Here is a 14,121-nt window from a genome sequence, read left to right on the forward strand (position 1 = left end):
ATGTTTCCTGAACAATACATATAGTGTAAGACTCCACCTGGGTATTCCAGTCTGGAAGAGCTATTTTCCTAGCAATTCCTGCTATGTTCCAGCTCATAATCCTCAGATCGGGCCCAACAGCCTCCACCTTATCCTGCAGACAAATAAAGTGATCACTAAGTAGTGTTGGTGATTCCCTCCAGAATCTATTGCCATAAATAATGGCGGAAGAGCATGCGATGGAGAAGCCTTGCTCTTCCGGACAAAAGTAGCTGCTGAAAAGATGGAAGTCCCGAGGGGGGTAACAGATATATTGTTACAGTGCGATAAACCAGATCCGGAGGGAGAATTATTAACACACTCCCTCACAATTGCTATGCAATTACTGGTTGCCTCCACTCGAGACGCTAACTTGAGTCTATCCCCCCTATAAATTGACTCAGGTTGGACTGAAAACAGGGGTTTAGGAGAAATCCCAGGAGAAGTAATTGGGGACCTGCACCCTTTGGGCCTTCTGCTATCATCTGGGGCTGACAAGGGATTCAAAGGCAAGTAGTCTCTACGTCAATACCTGGTATTGTTTCCGAGGTGAATATCTCCTCTGACAAAAGCCGGGTTTGAGTAGAATCCAGAGTTATCAACTTGCCCTCCCCACAGTTGGTTACCGATGCTCTGTCTCTGATACCAGCTTAATGGCCGCGGGTAAAAGTTCCCCAGGTCCCGGGTGCTAATTCCACCCTCACCGTGCATGTTCTGCTGGCTACAAATAGTCCTTGCTACTCTACTGTCTTTAAAGTTAACTAGGATACAATCCCCTTGGATGTCCTTGGTCCTTCTTCCCACCCAGCCAACTCGTCTAACAAGAGTAATCCTGCCATCTAAGCCCCTCGGAAGTGGCCTGTTATTATTTAGCCAAAATGTAGCTTTATTTTTAAGTTCGGTGTGTGATTCCGTTTTTCCCAGCTTTAAGCAAAGGACTCCTGCCAATACAGCTACATAGGGCATACAAGCTGGAGGCAAATTAATACATGGAGGGTTAATTTCTCTACTATGAGCTAAGTCAAGATTTGAAGATGGATCATTGCCTTGTCTCTCTATATTGCTACAATTCTGTTTGTCCTTCTGTATCTGGGTAGGTGCGATATCACGTGTCCCCTTATCCCCTTTAGATGGTAATTGGAGCGTTAGATTACTAGCCTTATTTGATTTTGTGGCTATCGCTGGAACTTTGCTCATTGGCGCCGTTCTCTCCGGGGGATTAGTTCCTCTCGGGGTCTCTAAGGCGCCATCCAGCTTTATGGATGAGCATTTGGCCACTTCAGAAGGGGCTACCAGTGAAGATTGTTTCTGAGCATCTACTTCTGGGCTATTTTTAGAATGTAGCTTGATTAGGGCCTTTATGGAAAAAAAGTTCTCCAAAGTTCCCTGCTCAAAGCGGTCAAGTCTTGCTGTTAGCTCTTTCAACCTCTCAGTCAAAGGCAAGATAAAAGACTTCAGGATATGCTCAATACAAGCAATCGGGGGCTTGTCCCTCTCAGAAGTGGGGGGGTACGGCAAGGTGGTATTGCCACCAGCAGGATCGTTGCATTCCTGGATATCAAGGAATTTATCCAGGGAGGTCTCTATTCTTTGCTGAGGGCATGCATCAAGAAATAGACCTTGGGCCTCAGTAACAACCGCAGCATCCCTAGCTGCATTGTTCTCGGTAATCTTGCCCCTTATTGCACAATTTCTAACGGGCACTTTCTTTTTCTTGGTTCCCTCTGCTAGCCCCTTGCAGCTTCTTACAGTTTAACAATCTTTAGCAGCGTATTTGGACTTACGCCTAGCCATATGCCCTCTAGTTCTTACACTAGGACTATCACTGCTTACGCTTGAGTGCGAATCAGAAGCTGAACTAGTGTTGACAGGCGTATTACAACTCCCATTATCGATAAGAACCCCAACCTGAGACGAAGAATCGGTAGTAGCCTGGATTTGAAAAGTGGGAGGGGTCAACGATAATCTAACAAAGGAAGGGGGAATCTCTGAGGGTGAGTTGACCGCCATGGGGGTTAAATTCTGTAGCATCAGGGGATAAACACCACCTGGAAGAGCAACAAAGGACGGTGCCAGTAACGAGTCCTGCGAATTGGTAGAGAACAACGATACATTAGCAGGGAGTAAGGGGGGCACAGAGCCAACAGGAAGCGAGAGACGACGCTCAGTGCTTTCAATGGCATTGACCACCACCCCTATAGTTTTTTGGAGCATGCGGTCTATAGCGGTTAAACTAGGGAGCTGAGGTTTTATAACTTCTTTTTGTTTAGGGACTGGGGCAGGGACAGGCGGGAGATCAGCCTGATTTTTAAGCACCACCGGACGCGAAGGGGACGTGTCCCACGATGTTTTGTGCAGGGGCTTCTGGGCCAGGTAGTCTCCCCGCACAGCGGCCGCGCCTAAGGTGTTTGTAGGCGGCGGCGGCGGAGACAGCAGGCAGGACACAGAGCACCAGGCAACGGGGCAAAACAACAGCAAGCAGCCCAGGGACAGAACAAGCAGCAATCAGCAAACAAGTGTCCCCAATATAATATATAATTCCGTTCATTTTTCGCTCTTATCTGTTCTATTTCAGTCTATTCCACTCTGCAGGAGACTCCGCAGGAGACAGGAGCGGAGGCGGTTGAAGGCGACAGCAGCAGCGGGGCAGGGCCGAGCACGGGCGAGTCTCCAAGGCGGCAAGAAGCGATGACGAAGGTGGCACCGCAAGTGGCGAAAATCAGTGACAGCACCAGCCACCTCCAGCCGGCACGGCTCCGCTAAACGGGGGGGGGGGGGCGAGAGGAACGGGGGAGCAGCAGCAGCTGACTGACCTACCAGGAGCCAGGGCAGACCCCTGATCGGGCAGAGAAAGGAGACCGCCGGCCCCCAGCGGACGTGGCAAGTTCAGGCTTCTTTTTCCCTTCCGGGCCCCCGCGGGCTCTTTGTGTATTTCCCGTACTTCCGCAAATCCGCGGGGAGAGCAACGGGAATGATGGCGGCAGGCTCGGGATGCTAGACAAGGCAGGGCAGGGCCTCGCTGGATGCTGGACGCCCACAGCGCTCGTCCTTGTAACAGCACAAGCAGCAGCAGCAGCCGGAACCGGAACCTCCTCCAACCTCTAGATAATTGGGTCAAAGTTTTTCATCATTCCTCCTCCTCTCACCTCCTCCACCCGATGCCCTCGCTGCCTTTTCAGGTTCAGTCCAAACGGGGGAGGGGCGATCTGTCTTCTATTGCCCCCTCTGAGAAAAGTGCAGGAATAGACAAAGAAGTACGGGAGACAGTCGCAGGTCGATTTGAGAGGAAAGGAAGCTCTACCTCTCTCAGCCCTCCGAGAGTAAAGGCAAAGACACGGCAAGTGGGGCTAAAAAGGCAGAGCCGCAAAGCATACCCAACCTAGTCGGGGTGCCTCCACGGTTCCCGCCGAGGGCACTCACTAGCTGGGCGCCCGCTAATAACGGCCGCTCTTGCTGGCGCCTACCTTATGCCCCTCTTCTTGCTGGTAATGGGCTGTTCTTCCAAACACGGAATCGGCCGTAATCACTTGTGTCGGGACTGGGTTAGGCAGCTTTAGTGATACGGCTGTTGGGTTTTTTTCCAGTGGAATCACAATCCTCGACAGCCGTGGAAGTGGAAGCGAGGATCAGCAAGGCGCGTTAGCAGATTAGCAGGATGGCAGAGAGCAGATTTCCCTCCTTGCTCCCCAGTATTCTACTGACGAAAATGACCTTAGTTCAGCTCGTGGCCCCCACTGTTCCATGCCCTTACAACGTTTACTCTGACCAATGCATTTGGGACAGCACTTCTTTACACCTTTTTATCAAGTCTCCCCATGGAGGCCTTTGACTTCAGGCCTCCCATTCCCACTTCTGATTTAACTTAATGTAGATCTTGATACAGTTGATTAGACCGTGGCATTCCTTTCTACTAATTCAGTCTTTGACATACTCCTTCTAGTTTAGCTAACATTCATAGCTCTGAATTTCTTGCAAGCCCTCATGTTCCATCTCTGACACCACACTTTATGGTCATTTAGGAAAGGTCTTGTTTTGGGGACATTAAAGATCATTTACTTCTCTGTGCACCTGTGACCCTGTCTTGGTTTCAAATATTGTTTGACAGTATTAGTAAAGAAAGTGTATCCTTCGTTTGGTTTTACACAGGGTGATGATGAAAAGTCTTACTGAGAAAAATCATTTGCACCCGCTATCAACCTTGACACGTCATCACAGTTTCACTTTTCGAGTACCCACAGGTGAAGCCTCCTTTATTTGTGTTGCGGCAAGAAAGCAAAGTGCCTCCCATGGAGGAGAAGATCTACACTTACAACCCTTTTATGCTAATTTCTCTAGAAGCATGCTGACTTCGCTTTATTGGAGGAAGTCTAAACTATATGGGGAATTCTTCCTCATCTGCTTTGTTTTGCTTACATCTCTCTCTGAAAACACTGTTAGTTTATTTCAAGCATCAAGTGAGTGTTGGAAGTCTTTTCAAGCTTCTTTCCTAGATCATAGATATGATTTTTCTCTCATGCCAATCATGCATCCGGACAGCCAGCATTACTTGTATGTTGGAAAGGTTCTCCTGCACACTTTGAGAGATTGCTCTGGTCTTGTGGTGTTTCCTCCCATATGAAATGAAACTTGTCTTCTGACAGATGGCTAACAACATTTTAAATCTCCTAGAAATGTGTTGACTATTTGGACACATTAAAACTCCATCGCTTAATAGAGGGATGTCGAATTGAGTAGGCATGCCTCTTGCTTCTCTGGAGATGGCCAAGCCAAGCGAGCCAATTTGCCTAGAGTTGGAAAGTGCTTTTTTGACAAAGCCATCAGTTTGATGGGAAAAGAAAATAATAGCTGCGTAACAATAGGTCTGTTACTTTTTGGTGTCTTCCTTGCTAATCGTTCAGTTTTAACCAAAACTATGACCTTGGAAGTTGGAGATCTCAATCGAAGGTATTTCATAGGCTTATTGAAAAAATGTGTATCTGATAGCGACTACTAGCCGCAGATTCCTTAACGTAGAATTATCCCCAGGCGTGAGACTGGACCCGGAAAACTTTCTTGCCCAGCATCTCTGCGCGCCAGGGGGCGGTACCTCGCTACTCCGCCCTGACATCTTCCGCGAGTGTGATGTCAGCGAGGTCACATAAGCCCCACCCCGGCACGCTGACGTCAATTTCCGTCTTTTCCGCGTGCCACGCGGATCCAAATCGTGTCCCTGGCCTGTTTCCAGGCCTTCTTTTCACGCTTTGCGTTTCCTTTTGGGAACAATGTGCGAATACCTTCGGGCTTCAGGACGCGCTAGTCTTGTGCGCGCCAGACGTCGGCGACAGAACCTCACCCACGGAGGAATTGCTCTCCCCTCCGCGTTGCCCTACGGAGGCGAGTGCGGCCTCCGCCCGGGCTGTCTCCACGGCCACGGGTATTTTGCGTATGGGCGACCCGACTGCCCATTTCCCCGCGTATCATTTGCTTGAGAGTCTCCATCAGGGCTCTGGTGAGCGGGAGCTGCTTCCCTTCGAAGCTTCGCTCCATAATTCTCTCTTGGGGCCTGGGGGCATCCTGCCACGGGGGAACCGGTGCCCCAGCCGCTCATGCACCACCACCATCCTGCTCCGCATGATCCTGTCTGCCTTTCCTTCCACACCATCTACCAGGGGCCCTCTTCTGCAGACTGCCTTTCCCTCCTTGCCATCGGTGTTGTCTCCTCCGTCACGGGAAGCCCGGTGGTTAGATTCATGGGAGCGTAACATCTTCGCTTCCTCCAGTGCTGCCTTGCGGGCGCTCAACACGCTTTGTTGGCCAGAACCACTTCCTGCTTGTGAGATTCCGCTGAGTCCCTTCTGTCTTGTGCTTCTCAGGAGGGTGCCTGCGCTGATCTGCAGCACCATGTGTTGGATGGCCGGGAGCTGGCCGTGTTTATTCTTCGCTCGGCTCTAGATGTCTCTGAGGCTCTTGGTCGCACTATGGCTTCTTCGGTAGCCCTTCGTTGCTATGCTGGGCTGAGGGATAGTGCTTTCCCAGAGAATGTTAGGGAGCGTCTGGTTCACCTCCCTTTTGATGGCGCTCTTTTGTTTCACGCCCCTGCGGATTCAGCCATTTAGCGGTTCCTTGTGGGTCTTCGTCCTCCTCCTCCTCCTCCTCCCCCTCAGTAAACCTGGATGTCGGTCCTCTGCTGTGTTCTGGGAGATGTTTTCCAATTGTTTTCTGGGGTCTAGTGTTCGGTAGCCCCGGTTGTGTGATCTGTGTTGTTGGTGTGCCTTCAGGGTCCTTCGGTTGGCCCTTCGGTGCTGTTGGCTGCTGGTTCAGCCCCCCTTTTTTTTTACTTGTGGTTTTGCCTGTTGGTAAAGCCGTGTAGGTCCTGAGATTGGGCCTTTTGTATCTTCTTTATTGGCTGCTTGGCAAGCCGTCTGCGGTTCTACCCGCAGGCCTTTGTTTGTTCTCTGCTGCTGATTTTTTTCCTAAGAGGTGTTCCCATGTTTTCTTGGGACATAGCATACCCTATGTGGGGTACTTGTAGCCATTACATAGATCTGTCATGTGCTGGGGAGGTGTGGTCCCCCTTTTCGGGTTCCTTGCTCTCCATGGCGTCACGGTATATTGCAGGTGCAGTCTCTTTGACCATTGTCTTGGCCCAGCTTGCGTTGCGCCCAGGTCTGTCCTTCTCCATGTTCGCTACGTCGCTAGACCAGTCTGGCCTGCTGTCTGTGGCATCGTCTTGTGGCGATTCCGCCCTTCTGTCCGGCGTTTCGGCCTGGTCCTCTGTCTGGTGTTCCAGAGGGACTGGCTTTCCTTGGCTTTCTGTGTTCTGGTTGACGGCCTGAGTCCGTCCTCCGTGTCTCTCTCTCTCTTCTGCCTGGTCCCACTTCATTCGTGGGTCAGTGTGTGTTTCTGGACCGGCCCCTCCTTTGGGGTGTGTCCTGGCCATCCCTGGCCTCTGGCTTCGGCTTGCGCCTGGCTTGTTCTGGTGCACTGCTCCATGGTGTTGCCTGCTGCTGGCTGTGCATGCCTGCTTGTTCTGGTCCACTGTTGTGGCCTTTGATGTGTTCCCTTGTGCCCCTGCCTCTGGTTCCGCTGGGGCTTTGTGCACCTGTGCCTTTCTTCTTACGCCTGCGCTATTGACGGTGGGGCCGTTCCTGCCTTGTCTGCTGCTTGCGGCTGAGGTGTGTTCGACGGTTTCCTATCACTGTGTGTGCTTTTTACGGTGGGCCATGCCTCCGGTTCTACCTCTTCTCCCTGGGGTTCGAGCTGGCTCTTTTGTTCCTTGACGTTCTTCGGGCGTTGTCTGCCCCAGCAGGTGTTGGGCGGTTCTCCCTTAGTTGGGCTTGGGATCTTCTGGCCTTCCCTTCTTGTTTCTGTGGCATGTCCCCTGCTGGGGCCCTGTGTCTCTCCTGCTGGGGAGGCTCTCTCGCAGGCCCTCCTCCCTTCTGGGTTTGGCTAGGGTATCTATTCTACGTTAAGGAATCTGCAGCTAGTAGTCTCTATCAGATGTACAAGTTACCTCCGGTAACGATGTATCTGGTAGAGACGATTCAAGCCTCAGATACTTTCACGACCCACCCTTCCTCCCCGTTCTGTGAGGACCCTCAGCTTGGTTTTCTGCACTCGCCTCCCTCTGGGTGGCTTGTCTTCTGTGGGTGTCCTCTTCGCTTTCTTCCGGTCAGGCTGTCCGGTTCTGCTTGATTGTTCCACCCCCTCCCCCTTTTTAGGTCTCGCCTGACCCAGCGCATGCGCTGGTCTGGCGAGACTTATTGAGAGGGCTCCAAAAAGTGCTACCAAGCTAGCCTAGAGCCACAGTGCATGTGCGCGGGCGCGCGCGCCGCGTTTTACCGCGATTACTTTCACTTTCGGCCGCTTTGATGTTTGATCGCGATCACTTTCACTTTCCCAGCCGCAAGGCTGCTTGGCATAGCCAATAGGTCTCGCTTTTGGGACCTTATAAGTATTTAGTTATGCAACTGTTGCATGGCTAAACACTTATAAGGTCCCAAAGGCGAGACCTATTGGCTATGCCAATGCTTGTTTCCTTTGATACAGGGTTGGTTGGTTTCTGCGTGCCTTTGCATCCCTCCAGCTGTTTCTCTCCAGTGTAGGGGCCTCCTTTTGCTCTTTTGCACTTTTGGTAACTTTGGTACTCTATTCAAATTGTCCTACTCGTTAATCCCAGTTGTTCTGACAAGTTAAGGTACCATCCTAACATCTGATAGCAGTTCCATTAAGTAGTGAGGTGCCCGATAATACATAGTAAGTGGAACTGACAATGTTTTAAACGTCATGCATGTACATTCTACCTCAGTACGAATACCTACCACTACTGCCATTTTGATCATGGTAATGAATGAACTGTGATTTGCATGAACCACATATTTTATTGCAGGAGCCATCAGCTTACTTTTTCTACCTGGGATATATTCTGTAGGTTAATATGTTACCCGATTGACTACCCGGCTTGAAATCTAATATGAAATCTAGGAGGCCTTGGAGACTTACTGCCTTTTTATAGACTCTCTAACATAAGGTCTAAAACAAACCTAATGCACACTTGAAAATGTGTCTATACTACTAATGTAGTTTGTCAGCGTTGAAATAGTGACTGATGCATAAGGATGTGTTGTCCATACTTAAGTGTATAGTTTCTTATCAATTGCTGTTAACCTTTTCCCACCTTGCCTTGTCTTAGGTGGAAATTCATGAAGACTTCATTCAGTCATGCTTTGATCGTTTGAAAGCCTCCTATGATACTTTGTGTGTTTTGGATGGTGACAAAGACAGTATTAACTGTGCAAGACAGGAAGCCATACGAATGGTTCGTGTATTGACAGTTTTGCGGGAGTATATAACAGAATGTGACAGTGACTACCATGAAGAGCGAACAATTCTGCCTATGTCCAGGTTTGTGAAGAACCACTAATAACGTTAAAAACATTGATTAAAAAAACTAGAATATTTTTTAATGTGAGAAATGATACCTTTTTGAATGTTCATCTTTGTTGTACCTTAGTTTTGTAGATTTAATAACATTTCTGTTGTTTTTGCACAGTTTAAAACCAAACGCGTTCATTTAGCTTTTTCTTTTTTTGATGAGCATCTTTATTTGCATTTTGTAAACAAAAACAAGACAGTTATTAAAAAAATGTGTAGCACTGTGAAATGAATGACATTTCATTATACATCCCCTTATTATCTTCCTAGCAATAAACTTAAGATTTAATAAGAAAGAGTCTACACTTAGCACCATGAGCAATCAGTCCAATAATCCCATCCACTTAGCCCATATTTGCTCATATTTATTTGGGCACCCTCTTGCATTATAAACCACTTTTTCTTGTATCGCACACCAATCCACTCCCCTTTGCCATTTCGAAATAGAAGGAGGCTTGGAGTCATTTAGTTTTTCCTTAATGGGGTTTTGCACATGGCCAATCCTTCTCTTCAGAAGTTGTACTTTTGCAATGGTTACTGTCGCACATAACAGATTTTTTTTTTTTAAACACTGGCTGTGAACACTGTTTACTGTTGCGTTTCTTTTCGTCCTGTTCCAGAATTGTGGCTTGTTTGAGTTGTTATTGATGTTCCTACTTAGTCCATTATTCTCTTTTGTTGGAGGGTTTTTTAAATTCCTTTTTTAGGTTTATTAGAAGCTGCTTCACACACACTCGTAAACTTCTACCTGCCTTTTGGGTGTGGTAATTTTTGACACCTTCCCATAAGCAGCCTATTTTCCGAAAGCAAAAACTACTCATCAATAATCTGCAGCTCACTAGCTAGCACCACTCTTATTGACTAAAGATTTGCTAATGCATTCAAGTGGTAGTGCCTAACCAACATGGGTAGAATCACCGTGAAACGAAGCTACACTTTTGTTTGAAGAGTTGTAATGCTGAATCTCTAAAAAGAGGCAACTGTTGTGAATTTAAACTTTGCCCACTTGACACTTTTTGAAGGAACCTACTTTACTAGATTGTAGTAAAATGGACCATAATGAAACAAAGGTTAGCTGTGTGCTTGCATGTAGTGTTGACCTTTCCGCATTTCTATTTTCTGAAAGATTAAGGGTTTAGAATGCCATACATTTTTTGGGGTTACTCAGGTGTGAAACTTGACGATGTGTCTAGATAATGCCCATTTTTTAAGGCGTGTGCAAAATTCACGCTTTGTGCGTTTGCATAATTACTCAAAATTTCAGACAAATGGTGTGAAATTTGTGCATGACGAGAAATGCAAATCCAGCATGTGGTACCAGAATGGGACAAAAACGCATTTTACACTTTAAAAAATCCTTTAATAAAACCCACGAGTAATGCAGCCAGAACCCAGGGACCCGAAACGGAAGCTTAGCAGACGATTTACCGTGCTGGGGCTAACGGTTACAATAAAGACACATAGGGATTCACTGGATGAGTACCAAATCTCCCACTAGGGAGAAGTGGAAGGGAGATTTGAGGGAGTGGGCTACTGCAGAGAAGGAACATATGACAAGAACGATGAAAGATGACAAATTACTGTATGTGCTGCTCGCTTGGAGAGTAATGATGCAGGATTTGTTGGACCCGGGGTTATTTACAACACAAGTCAGAGGGACGGATAGATCAAGAAAACAGAGGTGGACCAAGGGCGTGGCTCGATCCCGCAGTACCTCATTCTAATGTTACTGGGGTGTTTTAATTATTGACTGTTTGATACAACATGACATGTAATAGTACTGTATGTGGAATGTGGTTACATCAATAACTGTAAGCTGGTTCGGGTGAGTGGGATGAGACATTGAGTGTTATTATTGTTGCGATGGTTTAAAAATGTATATCTGAGATGACTGGTACAGTAATATCTAAACAGCTGTATCCTAAATGTGAATTCTGTTCTTGGAACAAAACTCTAATTAAGATATGTCCAAGTACTGCAAACAGCAGTCTGTTGGATTCTGGTAACTCGTGTCCCAATGTGCTAGATTATTGCCGCAAATGGTGTATTAATTATTCTATGTGCCATTCTGAGTCCGGCAGCTGACCGGAAGGGCGTTTCTGGTCAGCGGAGGAGCAGCGGAAGGGCAGCGGTGCGGTGTGCGAGTGAGTGAGCGGCAGAGCCACCGTAAAACAGCCAGTACCTCGGAGGCCCCCCTGACAGCCTCCCAGCAATCACCACCACCACCGTTACTGCACAGCTACTGCACCAACTACACCAATGAGTCTAAGGTGCTACCCAAGCGGGGAAATCAACCAGCCGTCCATAATCTTTTCAAGTCTGCACTGCCTCGCGGATCTACAATCCCTGAATGAGCCTTCTGAGCTTTCTTAGCTTTTGGAGCACTCTGATCATTCTGAGTTGCTCGGTCAGTGGGGGTTTTGCGAGGGCGGTCAGCGGCTCCCGGTTTATTCCCTATCCCCCACCAATAACGCCCTCCAGCGATGAGATGGGGGAAAATCAGGAAAGGCCCACCTAACCCTCCTAAAAATAAAAAAAAGCCTCAAGATGAGGGCTTCTGACTCTGCAGCATCGGCAATATCTCCAATTGTAAAACTAGAAGAATTATCGAAACTACAACCGTGTACTGTCTGACTCGGCTCCCGAGCTTCAACTCCAGCAGTTTCTATCTCAAGTTAAGCTTCCCTATGATGCCCTCGCTCAGCAAACAACTCGTGGTGATTCAACTCGTGATGTCAGTATGCTCCAGGAGAGCCCAAGCTCTGAAGACTCGAAACCGAGACCTCCAGCTATCGCAGCTTCGTAAAAAGAGGTCATTAAGGGACTTCTTTAGAAGATCTGCACCCGCATCAAAATCCAGATCAAGCTCACTCGACATCCTTTTGACCTCCGATTCAGCCGCCAAAGCCCCACACCCGCACCAAACACTGGTCCAGCCCATGATCCATGTGTCCACAGGCGAGACAGGCCCCAGTTCATCGCTACTGGGCTTTCCATTAAGGGCCGACCTCCAAATAAAAGAAGCTCCTGAGGCCCCTCAGGCTCTTGACCAGGCTCTCGACCAGTTCTCCTTTGACCTGCAAGATGACTCTCACGCACTGGCTTCCCCCTCATCATTCATTGGACGCGAGGTGACCTTGCCAAACCTTCACTCTGTTCAGATCCCCAGCCAGTTTTCTCATTTCGCAACCAAGACCCTAACCCCTAAGGACCATCCAGTAGCAACTATCAAAGTCCTTACCCCACAAGTTGCAACTCAGGCAAACGTTCGTCTAAGCAATCTCACAATGTCATCCCCAATCTTATCATCATTAACAGTCAACCGTTGCCAACATAAGATCAATACAGACAGCGGCCACAACACCATGCCTAACACCCTGCTCGACTTGTCTTTTTTCACCAAAGAATTCAACAGGTTGACTGTTAGCCCCTCATCACCAGACTTAAACGAGCTCTGGTCACAACTCTTACAAACCCTTCAATCTATGGTGTCAGCATTGACCAGCAGGTGGACCTTTTAAACACCCTTGCTGTGTACACCGCCGGGATTGATCGAAAACTGGAGGCGCTCAACTCACTGTCAATAAAAGCTCAATCTCAAGTAAAACTAGTTAAGTCAGTATGCTGTTGCTCTCCCAATATTGACTCCATATCCTCACTGCCCCGATTCCTGTCCTCAGTACTAACAAAAATCCAGAAGATTCCAACACCCAGGCTCCCTGACCCCATGCGCAGGGTGAACACTTGGAGCTTGAGCACACGACTAATAAAATACCAGCCATCTTTTCACCATCGTCTAAGGCTCCAATGCAACTACTGATGACACTACTGACCCCCAACCATCTCAACAATTCACACATCGGCTCTCCAAACGGAGAAAAAAAGACTCTGGAAATCCCGTAATAGGCACACAGATGAGCCCCAAAAAAAAATCTGCAACTATTTCACAAATAATAAACTTGTGACCGCACAGAGCTTGAGCTCAGCGTCCCTACCAACCTGTAGCAAGTAGCTCAAGTCTCCAACGCCTCAAAAAGCACATCCAAAAGTGAAAAGTTCATCAGAAATAGTCGCCTTAAGCTTCAAGGCATTGTCCGCAACTAATTACTCAGGGAAAAATCGAAATATTGGGAACAGGCACCCTTAAGGCAATGAAGACTCAACAGTTGCTAACATGTTAGCCACAACGATGCCTCTGCAAAAGCGTTCGCTAGCTACAGAAGCTTCTTCCCCACCTCAAGTGACGATTAGCAGTTCAGGCTCACATCTTGCTGTTAACCTCAGCAAAGGCTTGGACTCGCAGTATCCGGCAATCTCATCCAGCCATCCCCCTCAGGCGCTCACGCGCAAAACAGTTCCTACTCCAGCATCAACTAATCAAGTCAGCGAGCAAGCCCCCCCCCCCTTGCACGTCATATCCGTCCCTCAACTAACTTCAGATGCAAAGTTTAAGCCAAATAAGCCCTCAACTGCTGAAACCCACAAACCAGCCTCCGACAGCAACAAGACCAAATTACTGCTAACACCTGAGTATGTCTTCCAAGGCCCACATGACCAATTAAACCGTGGGAACATAATCGGGCTCTGTAAATCAATCCCGGATCTATGTACGCTGGAATCAAAAGACATAATTGCCATCGAATTCAAACCCAGTAGCGGCACCCAAGCAGGAGAATCGACCCTAATTGCATTAGCATCCACAGCCGTAAGGGAACTGGTGCAATCAAAAGCCGACTAATTTAAAAACTGGGGAATAATTAAAGCAACGCCTCGAGCTCCCCGCTACCCTTCAATACTCGAACCCATCCAGGCTCCAGTTTCTAGTACAAGTCCTGCTCCTTTCTCCGTATTGAAGTCAGCCAGAAGCCGCTCTCCAGTTGGCAACTTTGAGCGCAGTGAAGAACAGCAAGCCACCCGAAGTGCAGACTGGTCATGGCTGCCAGCAGCCCTATCCCGGCATCGGATCGATTGAAATAACATCGAACAAGGTTTAATAATATGGTCCTGGAATATTAATGGTATTTTGTCGAAATCCCAATCACCAGATATACTCGGATTTTTTAAAAAACACGACCTTATTCTTCTCCAGGAAACTTGGTTAGCAACCAGCACCCCAATCGAAGGGTACCTAAAATTCATGTCTCCCGCTATAAGACAGAGCAAGTTTAGCAGACTGTGTGGCGGACTTTC

The 14,121-nt window shown here is 48.1% G+C and overlaps 1 protein-coding gene across 2 annotated transcripts in view; it reads left to right on the forward strand.

The window, feature by feature from the left end:
* The window catches only part of USP9X (ubiquitin specific peptidase 9 X-linked), a 1,605,828-nt gene that overhangs the window by 597,960 nt on the left and 993,747 nt on the right, over positions 1-14,121 (forward strand). For both annotated transcript variants that reach the window (XM_085622934.1, XM_085622935.1), the window contains exon 18: positions 8,690-8,901. In XM_085622934.1, coding sequence (XP_085479060.1) covers positions 8,690-8,901 — 212 coding nt within the window. The remainder of the gene's footprint in view (positions 1-8,689; positions 8,902-14,121) is intronic.

The sequence above is a fragment of the Triturus cristatus genome, chromosome 8 (genome assembly GCF_964204655.1).
Source record: "Triturus cristatus chromosome 8, aTriCri1.1, whole genome shotgun sequence".
In the NCBI taxonomy this organism is placed as follows: domain Eukaryota; kingdom Metazoa; phylum Chordata; class Amphibia; order Caudata; family Salamandridae; genus Triturus; species Triturus cristatus.